The 27681-nt window shown below is 46.9% G+C and overlaps 1 protein-coding gene and 1 long non-coding RNA gene across 13 annotated transcripts; one reads left to right on the forward strand and one right to left on the reverse strand.

The window, feature by feature from the left end:
* Positions 1-497: 497 nt before the first annotated feature.
* Nlrp3 (NLR family, pyrin domain containing 3) lies at positions 498-27572 on the forward strand. Of its 12 annotated transcripts, none has more exons than XM_006246453.5 (10): positions 502-862; positions 2384-3009; positions 7091-7204; positions 8172-9927; positions 11292-11462; positions 14909-15079; positions 17646-17816; positions 25246-25416; positions 25831-26001; positions 26147-27572. In XM_006246453.5, the coding sequence occupies exons 2-10, from the start codon at positions 2727-2729 to the stop codon at positions 26244-26246; spliced, it is 3108 nt and encodes a 1035-aa protein (XP_006246515.1). In that variant the 5' UTR covers positions 502-862; positions 2384-2726; the 3' UTR covers positions 26247-27572. The 12 variants fall into 12 exon arrangements, 10 of the variants coding, with proteins under 10 accessions (XP_063124680.1, XP_063124679.1, XP_006246515.1 ...); XM_063268608.1 differs by having other exon boundaries at positions 2689-3009; XM_039085394.2 differs by lacking the exon at positions 502-862 and adding an exon at positions 1583-1835.
* Positions 922-2125, reverse strand: LOC134480694 (uncharacterized). Its single transcript, XR_010055371.1, has 2 exons — positions 1953-2125; positions 922-1589 (listed from the first exon to the last, which is right to left on the reverse strand). It is a non-coding gene; the product is annotated as an uncharacterized LOC134480694 (long non-coding RNA).
* Positions 27573-27681: the final 109 nt, after the last annotated feature.

Raw genomic sequence — 27681 nt, forward strand, 5'->3', positions numbered from 1 at the left:
TGAGAGAGTACCTCTTGCTCAGAGTTTGCTAGAACTGTGCCCTTTCAGACAGTGGACTTGCAGTTACCAGGAAACTGCGGCAGGGGAAGCAGGTCTGTGTGGTCATCAGTTCCCTCCTTCTTCAGGGGTAAAGAAAACCAACCACTTTGGCCTTTTCCTGGGACACAGTCAGTTCTCTACCTCAACCTGACAAGTGAGTCCAAAAGTCATGGAGTAAGACTCCTACTTTTAAAAAGTAACAGGAGATGTCAAACACTTGGAGCTGCCCGCTGACCACCTCCATGAGAGGAGAAAGAAATTAGAATCTGGGGTTTCAGAGCCTGACCCTGTCTCAACTCTCCACATACCAGTTCTGCTCACCACTGCTTACTTCCCTCTCTCTGGAGTCCCAGCCCTGCTTTCAGAATCTGACCCTGTCTCAACTCTCCACATACCAGTTCTGCTCACCACTGCTTACTTCCCTCTCTCTGGAGTCCCAGCCCTGCTTTCAGAATCTGACCCTGTCTCAACTCTCCACATACTAGTTCTGCTCACCACTGCTTACTTCCCCCTCTCTGGGATCCAAGCCCTCACGGAGCTGCTCACTGCCTGTGCTGAACCCTGCGGTTTCACCTTCTCCCACTGTTTCTAAAGGCTTCTTCATGGAACCTGGGGAATTCTGGTCTGCAGCCTATGCTTACACTCAGAATTCTATTGCTTGGGTTTGGAAAATCCATCCAGATGAGTAACTGTTAGTCCGCCTTTGACAGTGATGCAAGCTTGCTCACGTCTTGAAGCCACATCCTTCCTACTTCCAGTGTCACAGTGACCCCTATAAATTCATCTGGTTTCTCCTTTATCTGTACCCAAAGCTGCTGTCTGGGTGAGTACAGTTTCATGGAGCAGTGTGGGTAAAATGTCCAGGGAAGGAATGGGAGGCTATTTTTTTTAAAGATTTCTTTATTTATTAATATCTAAGTACAGTGTAGCTGTCTTCAGACACACCAGAAGAGGGCATCAGATCCCGTTACAGATAGTTGTGAGCCACCATGTGGTTGCTAGGAGTTGAACTAAGGGCCTCTAGAAGAGCAGTCAGTGCTTTTTTTTTTTTTTTTTTCTTTTTTTTTGGAGCTGGGGACCAAACCCAGGGCCTTGCGCTTGCTAGGCAAGTGCTCTACCACTGAGCTAAATCCCCAGCCCCCAGTCAGTGCTCTTAACCACAGAACCATCTCTCCAGCCCGGGAGGCTATTTTTAATGGCATGATTTATCTTAGACAAGGGAGTTCCTTTAGACTAGTCTAACTTTAAAGTATTTCAGGTATGTTCTGTTTGCTGTTACGTGGTTCGTGCATGTTGGGGAAGTTTGTGTGCATGCACACAGAGAAGAAGCAATCATAGCTTCCTAGGACTTCAGTGGTATCCACTCAGGGCAACAGAGGGTGGAAGGCCAGTGAGGGAGTATGCTGACAGCCCAGGGTGCAGCTAATGTAAAGACCACAGCTATGGTGGTAGCAGAGATCAGAGGGCAGGAAACTTGGGGTGAAGGCCAGGAGCTGAGGGCTCAACTTCTAGGAGGATCCATGGAGCTGAGGCAACAGTCAGCAAGAACCCTGGAGATGACAGAAAGAAAGATGTGAGGTGCTGCAGGAAACTGGAGAGGTGGTGCAAGAACGGACACAAAACAGGGATGGTGAGCTTGAGGCACCTCGAATGTCACCTTGCCGTCACATGAATATCATTTCGGAGGCTGTCACTATCTTCCAGACCCTTTCCTCTACCAGCTTCAGTCTGAGAAGGCCACTTAGTGTCTCTACTACTCAGCAGAAGGAACCAACACACCTCAGTTGGGAAATTAGGTGAGAAAAAGAAAAAGAATCAGGGCAGCAGCATCTAGTCAGGGGCTCTGACTGAATGTGAATCGTGATGCTTGTTATAGGTATGAGATGCTCAAGAACTGTTAAAGGGATACTCACAATCAGTCTTCCTCTTTCTGTGCACTCAATTCCACCCGATCGGATTCTGTTCATCGGTGGGAAATGGAGGGGCATTGAAAGATTGTCTGTCTGTCTGGGCTGAGCATTGAAAGACTGTGAGTGTTTGTTGCTCTGCCATTACTATAGCTGATTCTGCTGGCTCCCTCCTTCCTTTGTTCCTTCCCGTCAGATGAAAATAGAAGCAAGAAACCAGAGCCTTCCATTCAAAGAAATCGGGAAGCAATCTCTTCTGCTTTCTCAGTGACTGAAGGAGGAAGCTGAGGTTGAGAAACTGTGAAGGCCATGTCCAGGTCCCAGACTCATCACCATGGGTTCTGGTCGTACACGGGTCCCGGTGACCTTGTGTGTGCTTGTTCTCTGCATGCCGTATCTGGTTGTGTTAATGCCTTTCTTCTTTTTAATTTCTACAGAGGAACTTTGCTTCCATGGCTCAGGACATGATCCTGGATCAAGCTAAGAGAACTTTCTAGGAAGCCTTTAGCTTGCTCAGCTCTTCCTAAGTCAGAGATGACGATTCACAGAATCAAGTCGTAGTTTTTTTCCTTTGAGTTTTTCGAGTTAAGAAACTTTAAAAACTGTGCCAGTCTATGGGGTACCCTGAGATGTTTCAATATTAGCATCTAGTTTCCTGGATTTCTGCTAACGCCGTTTTCCGGAAGTGGAGACTTTTGACTCTTTTTTTACTCACACGGAGTTTTCATTCCTGCTCTGCCAGCGTGGATCTAAGCCCAAAGACCCTCGCAAGAGGTGCTGATGAAGATGATGAGTGTTCGCTGCAAGCTGGCCCAGTATCTAGAGGACCTGGAAGATGTGGACCTCAAGAAATTTAAAATGCATTTGGAAGATTACCCACCCGAGAAAGGCTGTGTTCCGATCCCCAGGGGCCAGATGGAGAAGGCAGATCACTTGGATCTAGCCACACTCATGATTGACTTCAATGGGGAGGAGAAGGCGTGGGGCATGGCTGTGTGGATCTTTGCAGCGATCAACAGGCGAGACCTCTGGGAAAAAGCTAAGAAGGACCAGCCAGAGTGGAGTGAGTGAGAAGGTTTTTTTTTTTTTTCCTTACAGTAAAGTCCACCGGACACAAAAGGTAGAATTTTAGTAATTGGACGTGTGTAGCTTAGTAACAAGGAAACATATAGTTATGCAACCAACTTCTCATCTTGCACAACTGAAGCTCCCAACACATTAGATGTTAAGTCCCCATTACCTAACCCCATCTCCTAGCAACCACCACTCTGCTTTCTGTCCCTGTGAACATTACCACTATGGGTCTCTCACACAGGTAGAATGATGAAGTGTTTGTCTCTTGTGGCTGGCTTGTTTCACTTAGCGTAATGTCTTCAGATTTCCTTCTTTAAAAAGATTAACAAATTTAATCTTCATTCACATCTTCATTTTACATCGTGAGCATCTCATCTGTGCATATCCGTTTGCTATGATCTGTGCATATCCATTTGCTATGATCTGTGCATATCCATTTGCTGCCATGGAAACTGTGTTTATTCAACATCTTCCTTTCTTTGCTTTTGAGTTAGAGTCTCAAGGATCCCAGGCTGGCTCCAAACTCAATCCTCCTTCCTCTGCCTTCTAACTGCTGGGAGATGATGTCCTTTACTATACAGAAGTTAGCATGTTTGAAATGTTAATTTATTATCATCGGTTTTCCTTCTCCCCTGGTGAGGTATGAGAGGGTGGGAGGGAGCAGTGTGCTTTTTCTAATTCTGTAAAAGCTCCGGTCTTTGCTTTACTCCTGGGGGCCTGTTGTGGTTGGTATCACACTCTCCTTCCCCAACTGGCTCAGAGCAGATGCTTGTCTGCTCTAAACCAGGGAAACAGCAGAAAGGATTCAGAATAACCTGAGAAGTCCCAGGCATCCTCTGCCGAGTAGGAGCAGGGCGGAAGGAAGTAATCACAGGAGATAAGGATGCCTGGGGTGGTGTTATTCAGTAGTAGAATGCCTCCTTGTTATGTACAGAGACCTGGGGTCCATCCCTACAGCACTGGGCCAGTTGGAGTTGAGGAGGTGTGTGGCAAGGCAATGGTGACCCAGGAGAAAGAGATGGAGCTATGAGGCAATCCAATTGCCTGTCATTGTTCCTGTACCGAGAATGGGTACAAGAGGAATGAAGAGTTAATCTCAGCAATAGAAGCCCTGACTGAGCAATTTTAGATCTTTTTCAAATTAAAACGTTAAACCTTTCAGCTATTTATTTTGTGTGCTTGTATGTGTGTGCTAATGTGTGTGCACATGTGGAGGTCAGAGGACAATTTGTAGGGTTTGGTTCTTTTTACCGTGTAGGTCTTGGGGATTAAGCTGTTACTCCCTGAACTGGCTCTTTCTGGCTCTATACTAGGTAGTTGGTTTTGTTTGTTTGTTTTTTGTAAGATTTATTTTGGACTGGATGTAGTAGTACAGGCCTTTATTTCCAGTACTTGAGAGGCAGAAGCAGGTGGATTTATTCAAGTTCGAGGCCAGCCTGGTCTACAGAGCAAGTTCCAGGACAATCAGGACTATGTAATAAAGAGATCAGGTCTCAAAGAAAATCCAAAAAGCAAAACCCAGAAAGCAACACAAATTTTACTTTATATGTAGGAGCGTTCTCCTGCATGTCTATGTGTGCACCATGTATTGGCAACTGAAGAGGCTAGAAGAGGGTATCGTATTCCCTGGAACTGGAGCCACCATGTGGGTGCTGGGAACTGAATCCAGGTCCTCTGGAAGAGCAACAAGTGCTCTTAATCACTGAGCCACCGCTCCAGGAGCCCTGTACAAGGTGGCTTCAGTGGGTTTTGTTTTTCTTTCAATAACCCCATGACATAGTTCCTAGTACTGTTGGTGCTTTCAGGTGAAGGACGAGAGACAGGGCGTGGTTCTAATTACCCAAGGCTCTCCCGTCAGGGCCAGCCAGAGTAAGAGCAAAAGGCCAGGCGAGACTATAAAAGTATAGCCATGTGATGTTGGCTTTTATATCTAGATTTTAGGCATAAAAATTGTCATCAATATTTGATGTTCTTTTGGGGGTTGAAGTGAGATATTATGGGAGAATTGGGCAGAGGTTTGGGGTTGCATGAGTGTTTAGATTTTTGTTTTGTGATTCCATTACCAGTGGTGCTCTCTCCTCTCCTCTCCTCTCCTCTCCTCTCCTCTCCTCTCCTCTCCTCTCCTCTCCCCTCCCCTCTTCTCCCATCCCCTCCCCTCCCCTCCTCTCCCCTCCCCTCCCCTCTCTTCTTCCTCCTCTTTTGTCCATCCTTCTTTAGATCTCACATATCCCAGGCTGGCCTCAAGCTCACTGAGTGGCTGAGGATGACCTTGAACTCCTGATCCTCCTGCCTTCACTTCCTGGGTGCTAAGTATGTGTACTAACACCCCACCTGGCTTATATGCATGCTAGGAAGATATTCTACATCCCTGACATTATCTTCCAGAATAATTCTACATCCACAGGAGTATGTCCGTGTCTTTGATCTGCTTTGTGTGCTTTGTGTGGGAACTTTTGTTATATTCCTAAATTTCCCCTAGGAGGAAAGTCTATACCATTGGGATTCATAGCTCTTGGCTGTAGGTTCCCATTGGCATCACCTTGGCCTTTTCCATGGGTAATAATGCCTAAGCCTCAGCACAGAGTAGAAAGAACTCCTTTGAGTAGGGTATTACCCAGCATTTTCAGACCTCTCCATGTGAGTTCAGTAAGCCATGGTTCTGAACTACTTAACTGACTGACAGTGTTCACTTGTGAAGACCTGGAAATCTAGACAGGACAGCACAGGAAATGACCCTCATGGGTTTCATACGTCCAGCTGAGCTCAGGGGAGGGTGAACCTGTCAGGAGAGCATTGTGACTCTTGCACATAGACCCTAAGTTAAGGTGCCAGAGACAGCCAGGGACAGGTGACAACGGCAAAGGAAACACCGTTTGATCTCATCTGTTCTCTAACGGATTTCTGGGCCTGGGAAAGACATTCTGAGCTTGGGGACGCAGTTCTGTCTAATGATTGACAGCTTCCCTTTGAAAGCGAGGTGAGCGGGGTTGGGGATTTAGCTCAGTGGTAGAGCCCTTGCCTAGGAAGCGCAAGGCCCTGGGTTCGGTCCCCAGCTCCAAAAAAAAGAACAAAAAAAAAAAAAAAAAAAAAAAAAGAAAGCGAGGTGAGCAGAATCATGCCTACTAGGCTTTCAATGCCATAGCTATCAAGATCTGCAGCTCTTGAGCCATGCTTACTCCCCTATCCCCCTACCTTTTTTTCTTTTTTTTTCCTCTTTGAGATGTGACCTCATGTAGCCCAGGCTGGCTTTGAACTCATTGCGTAGCTGAGGATGACTCTGAGGTACTGATTTTCCTGCCTCCATCTCCCAAGTGCTGAGCTTAGAGGGATCTGTTCTCATGCCTGGCTAAGCCACATTTAATTCAGAAGGAATAGGGAGTAGGGGGGCCTTTGACCTACCCCAAAGACTAGACTCCATTCTATCCTTTGTGTTAGGACATTTTATGTATTTTGTGTTCCTGTAAAATTGTAAAAAAGCTTTCTTTTACTCCACACTAGATCCAGCACCTCAGTGCCCCAAGATATTTGGTAGACATCTTCATCTCAGTCAGCAAAGCGTCTTACCCGCTCTGCTCCATCCCATATCACACTGCTGATGGCTACTCTCTGAGCCTGGCAGCAATCTCTCTACCCATCTAGTTTTCAAAGCAGGTTGCCACCATGCCAGAAATATACATCCCAATTCCGTGGCAGCCTAGTGTCTTTGGCCACCACATACTCTCTTAAACTTAAATCACCACAAGAAAGAACACACAACACAATAACCTCTGATCCAATTGATAAGGTATAATTGCCCACCTAAACATACAAAGCCCTGTACACATCCATCCCTTAAGAATATTCATAACAACCTGTAAATGTGCAGAGAGGAATCTCAACATCTGCCTCCATGTTCTCTCCGCTGCTTCTCCTGACTCCTCCAGTCTCCTCCTCTCTCTAAATCTTTTCTCCCGCCCATCCTTCCTTCTCATCCAATGACAGGCCTCGTTCTATCCTGTACCTGCCTTCACCTGTATGACATCCTACAACTTTGTGTTTGTTTTTTTTTTGTTGTTGTTGTTGTTGTTTAGATGATGCATGCACGTCTAATCTCTCCATGGTGTGCCAGGAAGACAGCCTTGAAGAGGAGTGGATAGGTTTGCTGGGATATCTCTCCCGCATCTCGATTTGTAAAAAAAAGAAAGGTATGCATCAACCTGCTGTTCTCAACTTTGTTTTGAGACTTGGGACAGGGGACTAAGGAACTAGAAAGCAGAGACACTTGGCCACTCTACAGGGAAGGAGGCCTGCCTCAGGAACTCCACCTTCACTGAAGAAGCAGATGCACATTTTCATGCCTTCCTTCCTAAAGTCCTGGGGAAAGGGTTTACTGCAAGCAGATATGGGCTTCAGACTAAAGGTATAAAGGCTTGAATAACATTTTCTGGCTGGAGGCTGCAGTGCTGACTTTCTGCCCTATCGTGAGTGGGAAGTGATTGACACCAGAATTTTGGGGACCTGATAACACTTGAGCAATAGGGACAAATTACACCTCCTATTTTTCTTGTATTTTTGGTTGTGAGCCTAGCCTTTAACAAACTAAGGCCCCGTCCATCTGAACCACCTATTTTTCTAAGCCAGTCCTTCCTTTCTCTAGAGCATAAGCCACTGGCTTTCCTTCTAGGCACGTGGCCATGCCTCTGTACAAATTCAGAAAACAGTAATAGATATAATGAGAGATCCCTGGAGAGCACATTGCCACCGGGGCTTATGGACTGCAAGCACATAGGCTTCAAACCAATCACAGAATGGTTGGCTGTTGCCATAACAGTTGCACCACCGCTGCATCAAGGACTACACCTCGCTGTGTACAGTTGAACGTTTGGCGAGCACGTTGCTCTCTATCTAGTTGGCAGTCAGCACTCTGCATTTTGTCATTGTTCTCGAATCCTCATAATTCTTTTTTTTTTTTTTTGGTTCTTTTTTTCGGAGCTGGGGACCGAACCCAGGTAAGCGCTTCCTAGGTAAGCGCTCTACCACTGAGCTAAATCCCCAGCCCCAATCATAATTCTTAATGTTCCTCCTGTAACAGCACAGGCCTGCTGACCGCTTATTGTTGGGGAATAGATGTGTGGGCTCTTCCTGGATTCTGCCTTTCTGTCTCTGCTGCAGATTACTGTAAGATATACAGAAGGCATGTGAGAAGCAGGTTCTACTCCATCAAAGACAGGAATGCACGTCTAGGTGAGAGCGTGGACCTCAACAGACGCTACACCCAGCTCCAACTGGTCAAGGAGCATCCAAGCAAGCAGGAAAGGGAGCATGAACTCTTGACCATTGGCAGGACTAAGATGTGGGACAGGCCCATGAGCTCCCTTAAGCTGGAGCTGCTCTTTGAGCCTGAGGATGAACACTTGGAGCCCGTGCACACAGTGGTGTTCCAGGGAGCAGCAGGCATCGGAAAAACAATCCTAGCCAGGAAGATTATGTTGGACTGGGCCTTGGGGAAGCTCTTCAAAGACAAATTTGATTATTTGTTCTTTATCCACTGTCGAGAGGTGAGCCTCAGGGCACCAAAGAGCCTAGCAGATCTCATTATCAGCTGCTGGCCTGACCCAAACCCACCAGTCTGCAAGATCCTGTGCAAGCCTTCCAGGATCCTCTTCCTCATGGACGGCTTTGATGAGCTGCAGGGGGCCTTTGATGAGCACATCGAGGAGGTCTGCACAGACTGGCAGAAGGCTGTGAGGGGAGACATTCTGCTAAGCAGCCTCATCCGAAAGAAGTTGCTGCCTAAGGCCTCTCTGCTTATTACGACGAGGCCAGTAGCCTTGGAGAAGCTGCAGCATCTCCTGGACCACCCCCGCCACGTGGAGATCCTAGGTTTCTCTGAGGCCAAACGGAAGGAGTATTTCTTTAAGTATTTCTCAAACGAGCTGCAGGCCAGGGAGGCCTTCAGGCTGATCCAAGAGAATGAGATCCTGTTTACTATGTGCTTCATCCCCCTGGTCTGCTGGATTGTGTGCACAGGGCTAAAGCAGCAGATGGAGACTGGAAAGAGCTTGGCCCAGACCTCCAAGACCACGACTGCCGTCTATGTCTTTTTCCTTTCCAGCCTGCTGCAGTCCCGGGGGGGCATTGAGGAGCACCTCTTCTCTGCCTACCTGCCAGGGCTCTGTTCATTGGCTGCGGATGGAATTTGGAACCAGAAGATCCTATTTGAAGAGTGTGATCTGCGGAAACACGGCCTGCAGAAGACCGACGTCTCTGCTTTCCTGAGAATGAACGTGTTCCAGAAGGAGGTGGACTGCGAGAGATTTTACAGCTTCAGCCACATGACTTTCCAGGAGTTCTTTGCGGCTATGTACTATCTGCTAGAAGAGGAGGAAGAGGGGGTGACCGTGAGGAAGGGACCAGAAGGCTGTTCAGACCTTCTGAACCGAGACGTGAAGGTCCTATTAGAAAATTACGGCAAGTTCGAAAAAGGCTATCTGATTTTTGTTGTACGCTTCCTCTTTGGCCTTGTAAACCAGGAGAGAACTTCTTATTTGGAGAAGAAGCTAAGTTGCAAGATCTCTCAGCAAGTCAGACTGGAGCTGCTGAAGTGGATCGAAGTGAAAGCCAAGGCCAAGAAGCTGCAGAGGCAGCCCAGCCAGCTGGAACTGTTCTACTGCTTGTACGAGATGCAGGAGGAAGACTTTGTGCAGAGCGCCATGGGCCACTTCCCCAAAATTGAGATCAACCTCTCTACCAGAATGGACCACGTGGTTTCTTCCTTTTGCATTAAGAATTGCCATAGGGTAAAAACACTTTCCCTGGGATTTCTCCACAACTCACCCAAGGAGGAAGAAGAAGAGAAAAGAGGAAGTCAACCCTTGGACCAGGTCCAGTGTGTTTTCCCAGACCCTCATGTTGCCTGTTCTTCCAGGTAAGGAAATTTGGCTTCAGGCAGATAGTAGCTGTAACTTTTGCTTTCTGGCTACTTTTCTTGGTCCGTCCATCAGTCCTTCCTTCCTTCTTTCCTCTCCTCTATTTCCAATTATTTTACAAATATAATTGGCGAGCTTCGTGATAACGTGACTGCCACCCTTTTGCTGAGAGCGGCTTACGCTAGGTAGATGAATGGGATGAAAACAAAACCCAATAAACTAAGAAATAAGCATCTGGGGAGAATATGGCTTCGGCGCACAGTATGGGGCACGTTGTGGCATCGCGTGGCTATGTCTGTAGACACCCACTGCTTGTACTTTAGCTTACATCTAGCACACTGGCTGTTCCTCAACCCACGCTGCTATATGGATGCCCTGGACTAGGTTATTTTTGATTTGAAAGGCATATGTATTACAGTTGTGGAGGATGGGAGGTGTAAAGACAGGGTCCCACAGGCTGGATTTACCTGGCAGAAGGAAGAAAAGCAGCTCCACAGGTCTCCCTTGCACAAGATGCTAAGATTCTCTACGAGGCCCTGCCAGCATGGTCAAGCATCCTCCTCCTGATCCCGTCCTTCTGAGACGAGGGTGTCTATCTGTTTTTTTAAGGGTAGGGTGAACATGCAGACTGTGCCAGTGGGAGAGGGGAAGAGAGAGGAGGTAAGGGAAGGCAGACTTGCTACTTCAGGGCCTAATACAAGGTGGAGAGAGGATGAAAGGCCTGATAAGGACTGCACTCTGATGAGGAAGGGCAGGGACTCTGCTACAGCCATCGAGAAGAGAGCTCTTACTTCAGGCAACGGCCATTTCCCTCACACCATAGAGGTTTATCACAGAACCTTCCAAGAGGACAAGCTAAGCGCATATCCCCCATCAGAGGTCCAGAGTCAAAAACCCAGACCTGCATCTATACAAAGAAACTGCTCTTTTTTTTAAAGCTAGGGTTTCATGTAGTCCAGGCTAGCCTTGAACTTGAACTCAATTCTGTAACTGAGAATGACCTTGAACTCTTTATCTTCTAGCCTCTGTGTTCTGAGTACTAGGATTAAGGGCATTGACAAACATGCGCTGTTGTTATGTAGTGTTAGGGGCCAAATCCAGGGCCTCAGATAGTCAAGCCTCTACCCCTGAGCTACGTCCAGTCCTGAAGGCTCTCTGCATTATAATAACTGCTACGGGGTATTCCAATGGGACTCCCTGGAAATGACTATTGTTGCTTCTCTCCTCTGGAAAGAACAGTGGATCTGTGACTGGTGGCTTAACACTTAGGAGACAGTTAGGTGCCAGGACCCCTGTCCTGAGCTCTGGTTTGTTGTTATTGGGAAATAATGTTCTCTTCTGGCCTCCTCCCTTGCCATTCTAGACTGGTGAACTGCTGCCTCACCTCTAGCTTCTGCCGAGGTCTCTTCTCAAGTCTCAGCACCAACCAGAGCCTCACTGAACTGGACCTCAGTGACAATACTCTAGGGGATCCAGGCATGAGGGTGCTGTGTGAGGCACTCCAGCACCCAGGCTGTAACATTCAGAGACTGTGGTAAGTCTCTGTGTGCGTGCGTGCGTGTGTGCGTGCGTGTGTGTGTGTAAAAATGTATGTGAGAGTGAGTGTGTAAGTGTGTGTGAGTGTGTGAAAGTATGTATGAGTGTATATGTGTGTGTGAGAGTGTGACTGTGTGAGTGTGAAAGTGTGAGTGTGTGCGTGTGAGTGTATCTCTGTGTGAGTGTGTTCGTGAGAAGGATTGGGAGGAGACAGTAGACAAAGATGGTTGATAGGTCAGGTCAGTTGTCCCTAGAACTACTGTAAAAAAGGACCAAGGGCCAAGCCCTAATGGCTTTAATTCAGGTTTAATATTAGAAGCCCAAAATCACATATCCATTGGTTGATTTGTTCTGAGTCTCTCTCCCTGGCTTGTAGGCGGCCATTTTCTCCTTGAGCCTGCCTCATCTTCCAGCTGTGTGTCTGTTCTCTAACCTCTAACAACCTTTCCTTGAACTGATACCAGTCCAACTGCACTAGGGCTAACACTGGATTCAGTTCACCTACCTGTTTGAAGTGCCTGTTTCCAAACATGGTCATACTCTGTGGTCTTATGGGGTGGAACATTGGCACATGAAGGGACACACTCGATTCTGTTCTAAGTGAGCTGACTGAGTGGACTGGATGGAAGTTTAGAAAGCTGTAGATGGGGAAGATGAAGAGGAACTGAAAAGAGCTGTTTGTTGGTGGCAAAACAAAGGCTGTGTCTTTCATTTCTTCACGGACCAGGCTTCTGGGTGAGAACCAGGAAGCTTCATCGCAGATGCTGTTCTGGGATGAAAAGTGTATCTCCCAGGGCTGGCCTCGCTAGGGCTGGCCTCTACCCACGCGTTCAGCCTCCTGTGATTTACATAGTCTGAGCCTGAGTCTCCAGCTGGGCTCCATTTAACACACACTCTGGAGGCCCGTAGCATCTGAATTTCTTAACAAGGTACTCAGCTCTTTAGATTTTGTTTGCTCATTTATCTACTTATTTAAAAGACAGGATCTCAGTGTGTTGCCCAAGCTGACCTTACATTTTCTGGCTCCAGCAATCTCCCTTCCCCAGCGTTAGTGGGACTGAGGGTGGGGTGGCGTCCTGGCCATTAAGTTCATATCTTTTGAGCATTTCTGTATCTCCCGATTGCTCCCACTATACACCATCCCAACGCCATTTTTTAAAACTCAATGTTATTTTCTGTTTAAGCTGCTATTTAGTTTCTCTCATCCTCACTTGGCCAGCCCAGGGTTAGGAACATTGTGCTGGATGTTACAGTAATCCTATGACTCTCAGGGGAACAATTTCTGTTATTTCGTCATGGTCTTTGCAACACCAGCGCATGCAGGTCTCTAAGAGTGTGCATCAGAAGAAGGTTGGGTATTTTGTCTCTCCGTATCTGCTTTTTCTTTTCTTTTAGATTTATTTATTTTATGTGTATGGATGTTTTGCCTGTACATATGTGTGTGTGCCAAGTACCTACCTGGTGCCCTTGGAAGCCAGAAGAAGGTACTGGACTCCCTGGAACTGTAGTAACAGTTAGTCGTAAGCTACCACGTGGTGTTGGGAACCAGACTTGGGGTGTGGGAGAAATAGGTTGGCAGCTAAGAGCTCTTGCTGTACTGACAGAGGACCCAAGTTTGGTACACAGACAGCATGCAGGCAAAACATTCATAGCACAAAAAGTAAATAATTCCCCCACCCTACTTTCCATGTGGTTTCGTATTATTGAGAATTATACATTATTTCTGAATGTATTGAAGACTAATGATTATTCCATTCTCCTTTGTGGGCTTGTTAGCTGTGGATTTTTGCTGTGCTCTTTTAATGAATTTTCTTTTGGATGTATTCCCTATATATTTAGCTTACTATAGCATTGCCACAAAGTCCATTCCATAATATACTTCAGTGACTCCCCTTCTAGCCTATGAACTATATAATTGTCTTATGCTTCTGAATTTCATATACCCACATTCTGTGCTTTATTTTGTTTAACTCCAAATATAAGGAACAAGAAATTTTAAAATTAAAAAACCCATACACTTAAGAAAGAAAATTTCTAATTTGTAGTGTGTGTGTGTGTGTGTGTGTGTTGTGTTATCTATGTTTGTGTGACCTGCACATGTCACAACATGCATTTGGAAGTCAGAGGACAAGTTTGGAAATTGGTTGCTGACATAGATAGAACTGAGGTCATTAAGTTAGGGTGGCAAGAACTTTTTACCCAGTGAGTCACTTCCCTGGCCTTACTGTGGAGAACTAACTGAATTCTGAAAAAACTCCTCTAACTCCATTGGCGAGCAGTGCTTATAGTGACATCATTATTTCAGACTTAGCCTCACCGCTTAAAGGTTTCAGCTCCTTTCATATCACCATACTGAAGAACAAGCTTCTGACTGTGGCCTCCTGGGGACAAACCACAGCTAAACAATAAAAAGAATCACAAATTGGGGCTCTGACAAAGACCTGAGCTTTGCTTTGTTGACATTTTCCCTACAGCTCTTCTCTGTGGTTCACGAAGATCTGTTCACTAAGAAGGAAACTGAGTCAAGCACACGTGTACCAAGGTGTTGGCACTTTAGGAAAGTGCTAAGGACCAGCCCAGCATAGAGAGACTCTAACTTCCCCCCAGCCTTCCTATCTGTGTCTTCCTCATTGTGACTTTGATGTCCCTGACCCACCCAGAAGAATAGGAACGTTATGAGATTACCTGTCAGTTCTGCTTCCTAAATTTCTCCTCAGTCTAGAGAGAACACTGGGATTAAATTGTCATAGTGCATGTAAAGCAACACGCATGCCTAGTGAGGGAGCTTCAGCCATTACAAACTCTGGAAAGCAGGGGCTTCAGGCTCACTACCTTATTCATTTACAAACCAGGATGTGCCCATTGTGCACCTGAAATATAGATCAACACGAGCTTGGTACATTCCCCACAAGGCCCCCTCCCACTTCTAAGGCCCCCTCTTGCATGTTGCTCAAGAACTCTGGTTACCCCAGAACACATCTGCTCCTGACTGAGGCAGAAACTGCATCCGGACTGGAGAACGATAGCAGTGAAGGAGGCTGTGTGAGTAGGCTCTCCATCCATTAGATGAGTGCCTGTTTGGGCTCATGGTTTTAGCCCATGGTCAGTCTGTTGCGATAAGCCATCATTTCGTGGTAGCATTGTATGGTAGTGGAGTCCATGCACATCATCATGGCTAAGGAAGAAAGGAGGAAGAGAGCAAGAACAAGGGGGAAAAGACAGACAGACAGACAGACAGACAGACAGAGCGCTCGCAATATTTCATTATCTCCTTAAGATCACCCCTATCATTGTCCACATGTCCCATGTGTCTTCCTCTAGGCTCCACTTCCCAGAGGTTTCACCCCTCCCCGTAGTTTGTATGTGTAGGTGTGGGGCACACATAGGATCTTGATTCCGGAGAGAGGCCGCACTCTGATGTCTGATTCTGTACTTGCTGTGAAGGTTGGGGCGCTGCGGACTGACCCATCAATGCTGTTTCAACATCTCCTCTGTCCTGAGCAGCAGCCAGAAGCTGGTGGAGCTGGACCTCAGTGACAATGCCCTGGGGGACTTTGGAGTCAGACTGCTGTGCGTGGGACTGAAGCATCTGCTCTGCAACCTGCAGAAACTCTGGTGAGTCTGGCCCACCTCCCTTAGGCAGATCGGCTGTGGAGGCCCTGTCGGGAGCTCTGCTTCAGGGAGACACAGGGAGCTCTCAGCTGTGTGAGGATGAGACTATTCTCAGTGGCCTGGAGGACGTCCTGCGCTCCCTTCTGCTAGTTTGACAGCCAGTCAGTCAGTGGTTGCTGTGGGGGGAAGTTACATGTGAAAATAGAGCAGTGGTGTGTATGCGTGTGCATGTGGATATGTGTGTAAATAATCAGGTAAACTATGTCTGTCTTTAAGATACCCGAGAAAACAGAAGCACTGCAAAGCATCATAGTAGAACAGTTTTGAGAATTCATGATAAATCGTCACACTAAGTAGAAAAAAGAAGCAGCAGCGCTGAAGAAATGGAGCGTTTATTGTGTGGCGTCCTTACTCGATGCTTCTAGGAGACTAAAATTCTAAAGAGATAAGACAGTGCTTGGGGGCTGGGGTGCAGCTCAGTTGACAGAGTGCTTGCCTAGTACATGTGAGGCTCCTCAGCACCAAATTAAACCAGCAGACCAGATGAGGTGACAGGAGGACCAAAAGCTCGAACTCATTTTTGGTTACATATTTTTTGGCCAGCCTGGGCTACATAAGGCCCTGTCTCAAAAAACAAACAAACGAACAAAAACAAAAACCAAAAAGACAGAAACAAACAAACAACAACAACAAAAAAAACCCCACTCGATCAGGTGGCGGCAGCAGTGGCGGCCACCATGATTGTAGAAAACAAACCCACATCAAACAAATAAGAAACCAGACTAGTGTGGGTAAGGACTTGGAGAACTGGCCCTTGTTGTCTCTAGTGCAGATGTCTAGTGTTAACTTGTGGGTGGAGACCCTGCTGGGGGTCAAGCAACCCTTTCACAGGAGTTGTCTGAGAGCATCAGAAAACAGGGATATCCACAGAAGCAAAACCACCATTATGAAGTAGCAACGAAAATAATGTTATGGTTGGGGGCCGCCGCCACAGGAGGAACTGTATTAAAGGGTCACAGTGCTAGGACGGTTGAGCAGCCCTGCTCTGGCAGGAGTGTAAAACAGCAGAAAGAACACAAAGCAAGACAGTCAGCACAGTGAGCCTCACACATGAGTATGGACCCGCGCCTGATCCGTGAGTTTTCAGGTGTGTCTGCTAGCTGGGCAACCACGATTGCACACATGAAGTCCGGAGCACGTCAGTAACAGCAGCCAAAGGTTAGGAACTTCTCCGTGTCTGTTGATGGACAATGGTCAGAAGGGGCTTCTGCACATAGGCGGCTTTGAACAAATTGTGACACTTGCTAAAATCTTCATGAGCCTGGAGGGTGTTCTAAGTGAGATGAACCTGTCTCAAAGGGCAAATATAATGTTACTTAAATTCATAACGCAAGGCATAATGGTAGTTTCCAGGGACTGGGAGGGAATGAATGGGAGGCTTTTGTTTACTTGCTTGTTTTGTTTTGTTTTAGTGGGTAGAGAGAATTTCAGTTTTGTAAAATAAAGGTGATCAGAAGTGGATAGTGATGATGAGTGCTCTTAAGGGCACTGAATTCTACTCCTCCTCCTTCTCCTCCTCCTTCTCCTCCTCCTTCTCCTCCTCCTTCTCCTCCTCCTTCTCCTCCTCCTTCTCCTCCTCCTTCTCCTCCTCCTTCTCCTCCTCCTTCTTCTTTTCCTTCTCCTTTTTCTTCTTCCTCCTTCTCTCCTCCTCTTTTCTTCTTCCTTCCCTGCTCCCCTTATCGCCTTCTCTTCCTCCTCCTCCTCTTCCTCTTCCTCCTCTTCCTCCTCTTCTTCTGGTACTGGGGACTGGATCTAGGTTCACTCACATGCTAGGCAAACACTCTAACCTCCCCCCTTTTTCACATTGAGTCAGGGTCTTGCTAAGTTGCCCAGGTACCCCTTAGCTTTTGATCCTCTTGCCTTAGCCTCCTGGGTAGCTAGAACTGCAGGCCTCTGTTACCAGGCCTCAATAAAATTCTGCTCTGAAAGTGGTTAAGATGACAAATTTTTATCTGTCACATACACATACATTAGAAACATGAGAAGAGGGGGTTGGGGATTTAGCTCAGTGGTAGAGCACTTGCCTAGCAAGCACAAGGCCCTGGGTTTGATCCCCAGCTCCGGAAAAAAAAACCAAAAAACATAAGAAGAACTCAGAACACATACAGTAAAAACATGTTTTTATATTATTTATTTGTGTGTGCACGTGTGTATATGTGTATGTCATGGAGTTTGTGTGAAGGTCAGAGGACAACTTTTTGAAGTCAACTCTCTCCTAGATGGGTTCTGGGATTAAACTCAGGTTGTCAGGCTTGGTAGCAAGCGTATTTACCCACTAAGCCGTCTCCCCCAATCCCATATATACACCTTATTTCAATAAGGCAGATGAAGGAGAAGGAAAGATGTTATTGCAGGCCTGCTGCTTCTTCAAACGGGGAAGGGGATGAGAACTGTATGGAGCCAAGGTGCAGATTTCAGCGGGGGGGGGGGCAGTAACAGGTGCAGCCCCCTAGCCCATGGTGCAGAGTACATGAGAGATGGCACTGACCTTGTCCCCTCTGCATGGAAGGTTGGTCAGCTGCTGTCTCACATCTGCGTGTTGTCAGGATCTCGCATTGGTTCTGAGCTCCAACCATTCTCTGACCAGACTGTACATTGGAGAAAATGCCTTGGGAGACTCAGGAGTTCAAGTTTTGTGTGAAAAAATGAAGGACCCACAGTGTAACTTGCAGAAGCTGGGGTAAGTAAGCCAAATTCTCTTTAGAGATCTTTTATTGGAGAAGCATGGATGGGGCCCCTCTTGAGAAGGTTCGTCGGCTGGAGATGATGGTGGGAATCGCAGCATCAGCATCAGAAGTGGTTTGAGGCCCCAGCTTCATGTAGCACACAGCTGGGATTCTGTACTGTGGATTCAGGTAGCCGTGGGTTTAGCCAGCTGTGGGTTAAAAATATTAGGAAAAATCATGTCTGCACTTAACTTAGATGAATGGTCCTCTGTCGTTATCCTCTGAACAGCACAGCATAACTACTTAGAGTGTAACACCCCTGCCATGATGTACCACAGGTGACCAGAGACAAGTACAGTCCCGTGGGAGGAAGCACAGGGGTGATGTACAAACACTGCATTTTACACAGGGGCATGGCCATCTGCAAATTTCAGCACCTGTGGGGGTGTCTGGGGCCAGTTACCCAAGGACATTGGGGGATGGCTGCATTACTGGTGAGACAGGTTCTGCTGACCTCTGGCTGTATAGCCAGGATTTAGGGGTTGGAATCTCTGCTTCCCCCATGGAGCACAAAACTTGCTTCTAAGACATGCGCAAGAACAGTAACCCATTTAACACGTGAGCACTCTCAAGATGACGAGTTACTTCTGCAGAGCAAGTCCTCGGCAGAGTTCCCACCTCCGACAGCAGCTCCTTAGGTGCTGGGCCCTGGTGCTTGCCCTTCTCCACAGGGCTCGGAGCAGCAGCTCCGGTCCCTGGTTCCCAAAGGCGACCTCACACTTACGTGGCACAGATGTCTCTAAATCTGAGGCTGTGGTGTAGCTCAGCATCGCACCGGTCTGGCTGTGCTCTCTGAGGTGACAGCCAGATTGCGGATCTTCCTCTTGGCAGGCAGACCTGGAGACCCAGTGAGACTCTTACCTTCTGTGGCAGGCCGCTCTGCTTTTCAGGGTGGTTTCCTGACGTTTGGTAGTTTTTTTTTTTTTTTTTTTTTTTTTTTTTTTTTTTTTTTTTTGGTTCTTTTTTTCGGAGCTGGGGACCGAACCCAGGGCCTTGCGCTTCCTAGGTAAGCGCTCTACCACTGAGCTAAATCCCCAGCCCCTGTAGTTTTTAAGCTTTCTTTTTTTCACTTATATATTACTTCATTTACTTATTCAGTGTGCACCACAGCACACGCACGTTGAGTTAGCTCTACTTTTACATGGATTCCAGGGATGGAACTCAGGGGGTCTGGCTCTGTAGAAAGCGCTTGTACCTGCTGAGCCATTTTCCTGGCCCTGCATCGGGTTCTTGAGTCTGGAATTCTGCAGCAAATAAAAAAACACAGATGGCCAGCCAGTGGCCACCCGCTGCCCTTCTCCATCCTTGCGTGAATCAGTTCCTTCGACCTCAGGGGAGTGGAGCTCAATAGTTAGCGATGTCTGTATTTTGAGGAGGGGAAAATGAAGCGCAGGAGTTCCAGGGCAGCCGCCTGTTGCTGCTGGCTAGGAAGCAGACACCCTCGTGTGGCCCCTCAGCCTGCAGACTGGCTGTGCTTTGTGATCGTGCTCTCTCCAAGGCCTTGGCATTTGCTCCCAACCCTACCTCTGCTGAATAAGCTAGAAAGACTAAATGTCCACCATGTCGATATCTACAAATAAACTGAATGTCTTTATTCACATTAGAAGTGCCAGTTGGATAAATATTGAGGGTACAATATAACAAGCCTAGCATTGTGGCACAGGCCTTTAATCCCAGTACTTGGGAGGCAGAGGCAGGTAGATTTCTGTGAGTTCGAGGCCAGCCTGGTCTACATATTGCGTTCTAGGACAGCCAGGGCTACATATGAGACCCTGCCTCAGAAAAAAGGTAAGTACAATGTAGTGAGTCTGGAGATGTGGCTCAATTGTTAGTTCGTTTAGCATGTATTATGCCTTCCATCCCTAGTATAGAATAATGTGGGTTTTAGGGTTCACACATGTAATCCTAGCACTTGGGAGGGAAAGACAGGATGATCAGAAGTTCAAGGTCGTACTTAGTAACAAAGGAAGTTTGAGGCTAGCTCGGGCTACATAGGACTATGTCTTAAAAACAACAACAACAAGCACTAACACTAACAAGAGACTTTTTCTGAGGGAAAATCAATTATTCATAATCAATAACCAGTATTAATTGGAAAAACTCTAATGCTTCCTTGGGCTTGTCCTGTTAGCACAGCCCCAGACGTTACCCAATTGCTTTCCTAGAATTTTTTTTAAAGATTTATTGATTTATTTATTCATTTATTTATTTTATGTTAGTTCACTGTAGCTGTTTTCAGACACACCAGAAGAGGGCATCCGATCCCATTACAGGTGGTTGTGAGCCACCATGTGGTTGCTGGGAATTGAACTTAGGACCTCTGGAAGAGCAGTCAGTGCTCTTAACCGCTGAGCCATCTCTCCAGCCCGCTTTCCCAGAACGTTAAGGTGCTGCCATGGCTCTTCCAGAGTAGTGTGGCTTCCGATGCTTTGATCAACACACTGATTTGGCCTCTGAGCTCTCCAGGTACCTTGGACTTGGTTCTGGGTGCTGATGGCAGAAGTGACCTTGTTTGCACACACAGCACTACAGGGTGTGTGTGTGTGTGTGTGTGTGTGTGTGTGTGTGTGTGTGTGTGTGATGGCCTAGAGCACAGAAGAGCGTGTAGCATGTGTTGCCCCTGTCGGTCCTTAGCTTGGCTCTTGCCTCCAGCTTTAGTCCAACCATCACTTCCTCCTCGAGTTCCTTTCCCATGTTTTCTTCTTGGTTTGCTAGCTTCCTCTTCTGTACATTCTGCACTGGCTTCTCTTCCTGTGATCTTTGGGGTTTGCTGCTTACTTTCTATTAATTGCTTCTACACTCATCTGGGATACCTGATGCACCCCTAAGCACCAATGACTACTCATAGACAAATGTCTTCCCAAGATAATCTCACACCCAGATACCACTTGTGAGGTGTTTTGTTTTTGCTACAAAAATAACATACACTTAAGTTTAATATAACGAATTATCCAGACATGCAAGGGAAAATCTTTCTGCCTCTAGAAAGAGCCGCTTACAAACCTGGCCAACAAAATTCGAAGCGCCGTGTTATACACAAACCCCCATCCGTCCACATGCTCTTACATCGTCAATTGCTTTATCCATATACTGACCCATGAGTTTGCTCACCAGTGTATTTATACAAGTATCCATCTTTTTATCCAGACATTCTGTATGTCTGCGTTTACTAAGGTTGCTTTAGCACAGTATCCAAAACATAATGGCTTAGACAACATAAACTGTCTCTCAGTTCTCGAGGTGGGGGTTAAGGGATTAGCAGAGCTGGTGCTTCTGAGGGCCATGAGCAAGAGTTCATTCATGTGTCTCCCTTACTGGCAGTCCGAGGTACCTTGCCTTGCAGAGGCATCACCTGATTGCGGCCTTCATCTTCACACGAGCTTCTCTCTGCGCCTCTGTGTGTAACGCTGAGCCCCAAGTTCTGGTTTTATTTACTTATTTTTAATTATGTGTATGAGTATGTGTTGGGGAGACCAAGTGCAGTGCCAAGGAGGCAAGAAGAGGCATTGGACCCCTGGAGTTAGCATCGAAGGTCGTTGTGGTCTGTCTGACATTAGTGCTGGGAACCAAACTTGGGTCCTCTGGAAGAGCAGTAAGCTCTCTTAACTGCTGAGCCACCTCTCCAGTCAGAAGTTCTGGTTCTGATGAAGATGTCAGTCATTCCAGATTTGGGCCCACCTAGTGACCTACCTCATCTTAACTGATTACATCTGTGAGGTTGTGAGGTTTGGTGTCCAGTTATGGTCACATTTTAAAGAACTGGGATTTCAATATAGGAAGTTTTGGAAGAACAGGATTCAACCCAACACTATAGTTAGCTATTCAAAGTACAAACACAGTAGAGGTATTTTCCTTTGACTTGCTTTTTATGTATCTGGATACATTTCCCTATGGCTTCTAGTTTGGAGCACAAAAACCCGTAGTACCAATCACTAGCATTCATCCAGCCACTCATTAAGCCGAGGACTTCTGGGTAAGTTTCTACATTTTTACTGTTACAAGTCACTCTGTAAAACACATGCTTGTATATGTAACTTGATGCATGTGTGTGTGTGTGTGTGTGCACGTGTGTGTATTTCTTTCACAATAGTGTGTAGCATAAATGAACTAAAAATTTTAGCCATCTTATATATTATCTTCTTCTCTTGAATTTTAGCACAATATATTCTAATCTCACTTCCCCTTTGCTACAGAAGTGTCACACATGGACACTGGGCTTGGCTGTTATAACACCCCTTCCGTCCACCACTGTTAAATCCCTCCCTGCCCCGGCTGGAACTTGCTGAGCAGAGGACTGTCCAGAGGTTTCCCACAAGTTCACAGAGGGCACTTAAACTTTTTACTACTTTCAGTTCCTTCTTTCTCTCCCTTCCTTCAGAGGAAAGCCAGCCTTCGTCCCTACTTTCCCCTGGTTCTGTGTTGTACTGAATTAGTTTTCTGTTCCAAAGCCTGCTCTTCTGTCTTTCCTCATCATTCAGAATCTCCTTCTTATGGAAGCTTGGATCCTGCTCTTCCCATTGACAAGCAGCGATCTTTCATTATCTGTCAAGTAATCATTCTGGTTGGTAATTTTAGGATATTCATTTATCTTTTGTGGGGTGTGTGTGTGTGTGTGTGTGCGCGCGTGCGCACGTGTCTGTGTGCACACCGTGTCATGCATGTAGAGGTCAGATGACAACTTGTAGGGCCCTTATTCTCTTCTTTCCTTCACTTTGTGGGTCATGGGTTCAAATTCAGATCAGGTTTGGCAGCAAGAGCCTTTTTCTACCAATTCATCCCGCTGTCCTCAAATAATTATTTTCCTAATTATAGGTAAAGCTATGATGGCTGGGGTTGTAGATCAGTCAGTAGAGTGTCTGCCTAGCATGAGCAAGCCCTCCGTTTGATCACTAGCACTTCTTAAATAGGGTTCGGGGGCACATGCTTGTAATCCCAGCACTTAGAGGCAGAGGCAGGAGCATCAGAAGTTCAAGGTCTTGTTAGCATACACAGCAAGTTAAACACCATTCTAGGTTACAAGGGATTCTCTCCCAAAAAGAAACAAGGGAAGGAATAAAAAAGAGCTCCTCTCTTGAGTATGTAATAATGAAATAAAACAATCACACTCGACACCGTTATCCCACAAAGTAAGTGGTCAATACTGTTGGAACTTTGGTTTTCATCAGGAGGCAGTTTTAGGGAACAGGGGGATTGCTGACAGGTGGGAAACCCACATGGGGTTAACTGAGTGCAGCACCTATGTTCAAGACACACAAAAAAAAGCCACCTGGTGATTAGTGGCTTTTACTCAGACAGTACACTCGAGGGAGGGAGGGAGGGAGGAAAGAAGGCAGGCAGGCAGGCAGGAAGGCAGGCAGGCTTATTGTGGTTCACACTGTGAAGGGACAGCTCATCACAGGGAGGGGATGGGAGTAGGAGATGGGGGTAAGGAGAATGGGAAGGCACAGCGGCAGGATCCTGAAGCAGCCAATCGTGCTGTTCTACAAACAGGAAGCAGAGAGAAGAGTACAGGTGCTCACTTCCTCATTTTTTTCATTAATTCAGTCTGGGACCCCGTGGGTGGTGTTACCCACATTCCAGGAATGATTCCCCACTTTAGTTAGCCCAGTCTAGAAACTTCCTCACAGGTATGCCCAGAGATTTGTCTTGAGGGTGATTCTAGATCTTGCCACGTTGACAGTCAATACATAAACTGTCACAGCTGGATTGACTGGAAGTGAGCTATTACCGTGGGCGGGCTGACAATGTGTGTGTGCTCGATTTTCTGAGCATTATATCCTGCATTAAACACACTTATCCCTCAGCCTCGATGGGTACCAATATCCTACTCACATGGATTTTCTGAGGAGATAGGAATGGAACTCAGGACCTCACACATGCTAGGCTTGGATCTAGGTGACCCCATGACAGTGGAGATTGTTCCTCTCTGGGAGGATCTGGAAGCAGAGCTTGGGTCTGAACCTGGATTCCCAGGCACGCCCTCTGGTCTACTCCCTCCAGGGAGGCCACACCTCCTGAAGGTTCCACAACCTGGCTAAACAGCACCACAAGCATCCAGTGAATCTGTAGACCGTGTTCGACTTGACCTCAGAATAGTAAATCAAAAATTCTTGGACTTTTGCGAGGTTCCAGAGGTAAAGGCTCCTGCCATCAAGGCTGACATCCTGAGTTCAATTCCCGGGACTCACAGAGTGGAAGGTGTCTTAGTTATGGTTTCCATTGCTGTGAAGAGGCACCATGACCAAGGCAACTCTTATAAAGTTAAACATTTGATTGAAGCTGGCTTACACATTCAGAGGTTCAGTCCATTATCATCAAGGCGGGAAGCTTGGCGGCGTGTAGGCAGATATGGTGCCAGAGAACGAGCTGAGAGTTCCGAATCTTAATCGGAAGGCAGCCAGAAGACTGTTTCCAAACAGCTGGGAGAAGGGTCTCTAAGCCCACTCATCCAACAAGAGAACATCTACTCCAACAAGGCCACACCCACCCTAACAAGGCCACGCCCACCACAACAAGGCCACACCTGCCCTAACAAGGCCACACCCACCCCTAACAAGGCCACACCCCCTAATAGTGCCATTCCCTGGGCCAAACATGCAAAACCACTACAGAAGGAAACAGCTAATTCCACAAAGTTGTTCTCTGATCTACAAACACGTGGATGTGCTCCCACCCTCATAAAATGTAATAAAAATTCTCATTCTATTAGTATTAACACAAATCAATGCCTTTGTGCTCAGAGGAGTAGGCAGATGGATGGAAAATGTGACAGAGAGTGGATGTTAGAGAGGATGGTGAGGTGACGTCACCACACCTTGCCTGGCCCACTCCGCCCTGCCCCCTCCTTGACATGCCACTGTAAGTTAGGCGTCACTGGGACTCAGAATACCAACCCTGAGCCTGCTTCCTGCCTGTCACACATCTGCTCTTTGACTTTCAGCGAAACCCAGTTTCCTGACCTTCAATTTCAAATTTGTGACAGGGGTGTGGTACTGACAGCTGTACTGTTACCTTGCCAGTGTGGTATCAGAATCAAGATGGGTCTCTGCAGTGTCGGGGGCGGGGGATTAGTTATGGGAATATGGAGTGTTCTTTTAGGTGAGGTGGTATGGGGGTGTGTGCACTGCCAGAGGGAATCTATGAGAGAAGTGTGGGCGCACCTGATCGCTCGCTTCTCTGTTGGTCTGTCTGCCGCCCCTACCCCCGCCCCCGCCCCCGCTCCATCTCCCCTGTGGGATTCAGAGACGTGGAGCCGTACTTCGGATGCAGCATATTCAAGACACTGGCTTCTGACCTTTAAGTTGGAAGGATGCGGTTCACAGCGATGCACAATGTCCAAGAGAGCCTGGGCACTGAGAACTCCTTCTTCTCTTCTTCCTGTAGGTTGGTGAATTCCGGCCTTACTTCACTGTGCTGCTCAGCTCTGACCTCTGTGCTCAAAACCAACCAGAACCTCACACACCTGTACCTACGAAGCAATGCCCTTGGAGACATGGGACTCAAGCTCCTCTGTGAGGGACTTCTGCACCCCGACTGTAAGCTACAGATGCTGGAGTGAGTCCATGGGCTGCCTGAGGTGGTGGGAATATGAGGTGTGATCGTGGGGCCACCGTGGGGCAAATCTGTGTCTGAGGAGTGAGGAGTTCCTCCCGTCCATTAGAGAGAACTGGGAAGTTTCTAGATGGTGCAAAGCTTAAGAGTTGAGCCCCTGCCACCACAGTCTAGCGATCTGCAAACAAATTCATTTGATTCTTTGATACTTTGTGGAAATCTGGGGGCGGGGGTGGGGGGTACATCAATTGATGTATTTCTGTTATTCTTGTGGTCTGCACAACCCACTACATTGGGAATAGAAACTTCCATCTAAAGAGGAGGAAAAGCAACAGTATCATGTAGAGTCAGGCTTGGAGACCCAGAAGCTTGGAGGATAGAGGCTCTTTTCTTTATATCACTCTCCTTTTCTCAAAGGTTAGACAACTGCAGCCTCACCTCACACTCCTGCTGGGATCTCTCCACAATTCTGACCCATAACCAGAGCCTCCGGAAGCTGAACTTGAGCAACAACGACCTGGGCGATCTGTGTGTGGTGACGCTCTGTGAGGTTCTGAAACAGCAGGGCTGCCTCCTGCAGAGCCTACAGTGAGTTGGGGTCCCCCCCCCCCAGAGCTTCTCGTCGGTGGGGTGGGGAGGGTGGGAGGAGAGGACGACAAAGATCAGAGTTTCTCTGGATTAATTTGCAGTTTTCTGAAGAATCTAACTCAACGCTTCCTTTCTGTTTTCGCAGGTTGGGTGAAATGTATTTAAATTGTGAAACAAAACGTACCTTAGAAGCTCTCCAGGAGGAAAAGCCTGAGCTGACTGTTGTTTTTGAGATTTCTTGGTAGGTGTGGAAGCAGGACTGCCAGGTGCCCCGGTCCCACCCCAAGCCCTACTGTTCTTCAGTGCTGCAAGCCCTCCTTCACCAGCAGGACCAAGCCAGGGCGCTTTTAGTGTAGGGTCTGGAGCAAAGGCCTGTGTGGGAACAAGTATGCTTTCTCCAGGGAAGACACTGATAATACGAAACTACTAGAGGACGCCCTTCCTGTCAGGTCCTCAGTCAGCAAGTTGTTCCCTCTTGGTGACCTGATGGGACCATTTTCTAGAAAATGCATTTTCTGTCCTTTTCCTCCTCTTCCTCCTCCTCTTCTCCCCCACTTCTCTCTTGTTTTCTTGATATGTGTTCAGAGCATTGCTCTTGTCTTCTTGTTAACTGACCATACCATATAAGTAGCTGGCAAGTTTGTGGCAGCCTCTCAGCTACGTCTTTGCTTTTATTTTTATTTTTTTATTTATTTATTTTTTTTTGATTCTTTTTTTCGGAGCTGGGGACCAAACCCAGGGCCTTGCGCTTCCTAGGTAAGCGCTCTACCACTGAGCTAAATCCCCAGCCCCTGTTTTTATTTTTTAATAGTTATGAAAACTCAGAGATTTATAAGATGCATTTTTGTGTTTATTGTATGTTTGTACTGCTTTCTTAATTTAAAAATGTATCTAGAATTCTTTTAAGTTATTTATCCAAACTTCTAAAAATAAATCACTTTAAAATATCTCTTTGCAAAATGATTCTACTTTGGTTAATGGGAGGGCAGGAATCAGATCACTCAGGTCTTGGAGGAGAAATTTCAGCTCTGTTAGCATAGAGTATAGCGTCATACGGGGGAAGGCTGGCTCACTGGAGAAATGAATCCTTCCGCATTCTCAAATAGAAGCATAGCCTCGTTTCATCTTGCCCGTGGGTGACAATAGCTTACCTTAGGTGTATCCATTTGAAAAGCAGCTCCTCTCCTAAGTGACATGGAGTAATAAGTCACAGATAAATTCTAACTTCCCTGTACACAGAAACAACTTTTAGACTGCTGGGGACAGCATGCCATGACAGGGACTGCCAACAGTAGGCTGGGACGGAGACATCTCAGAAGCCCGTGGCAGCTCCTTATAAAAAAAAGAATGGTGTCTGGAACCTGAGAAGCAGAAGACACATCCCTCCAGGGGACTGGCCATCTGAAATAAGGGACTATCCGAAGTAGGCTGGGATGGAAATATCTCAGTAGCCAAAGGCAGCCCTTTTTTTTCTCCTAACCAGCTGTACAGATTTCATTTGTGCGTGACTGCCTTTCAGTTGGCTTTGTAGTGTATAATTATTCTATTAAATCTGACTTTCCTACTCCCTTCTTCTGCTTTGGTGAATTCTGTGAAACTAGATGTTCCTTGATGTAATGATTCTTAAGTAATTAAAAATTGAGGCATAGGGGCACCGCACAGCATAGCCCTAATGGCCCA

This window comes from Rattus norvegicus, chromosome 10 (assembly GCF_036323735.1).
Source record: "Rattus norvegicus strain BN/NHsdMcwi chromosome 10, GRCr8, whole genome shotgun sequence".
NCBI classification, from domain to species: domain Eukaryota; kingdom Metazoa; phylum Chordata; class Mammalia; order Rodentia; family Muridae; genus Rattus; species Rattus norvegicus.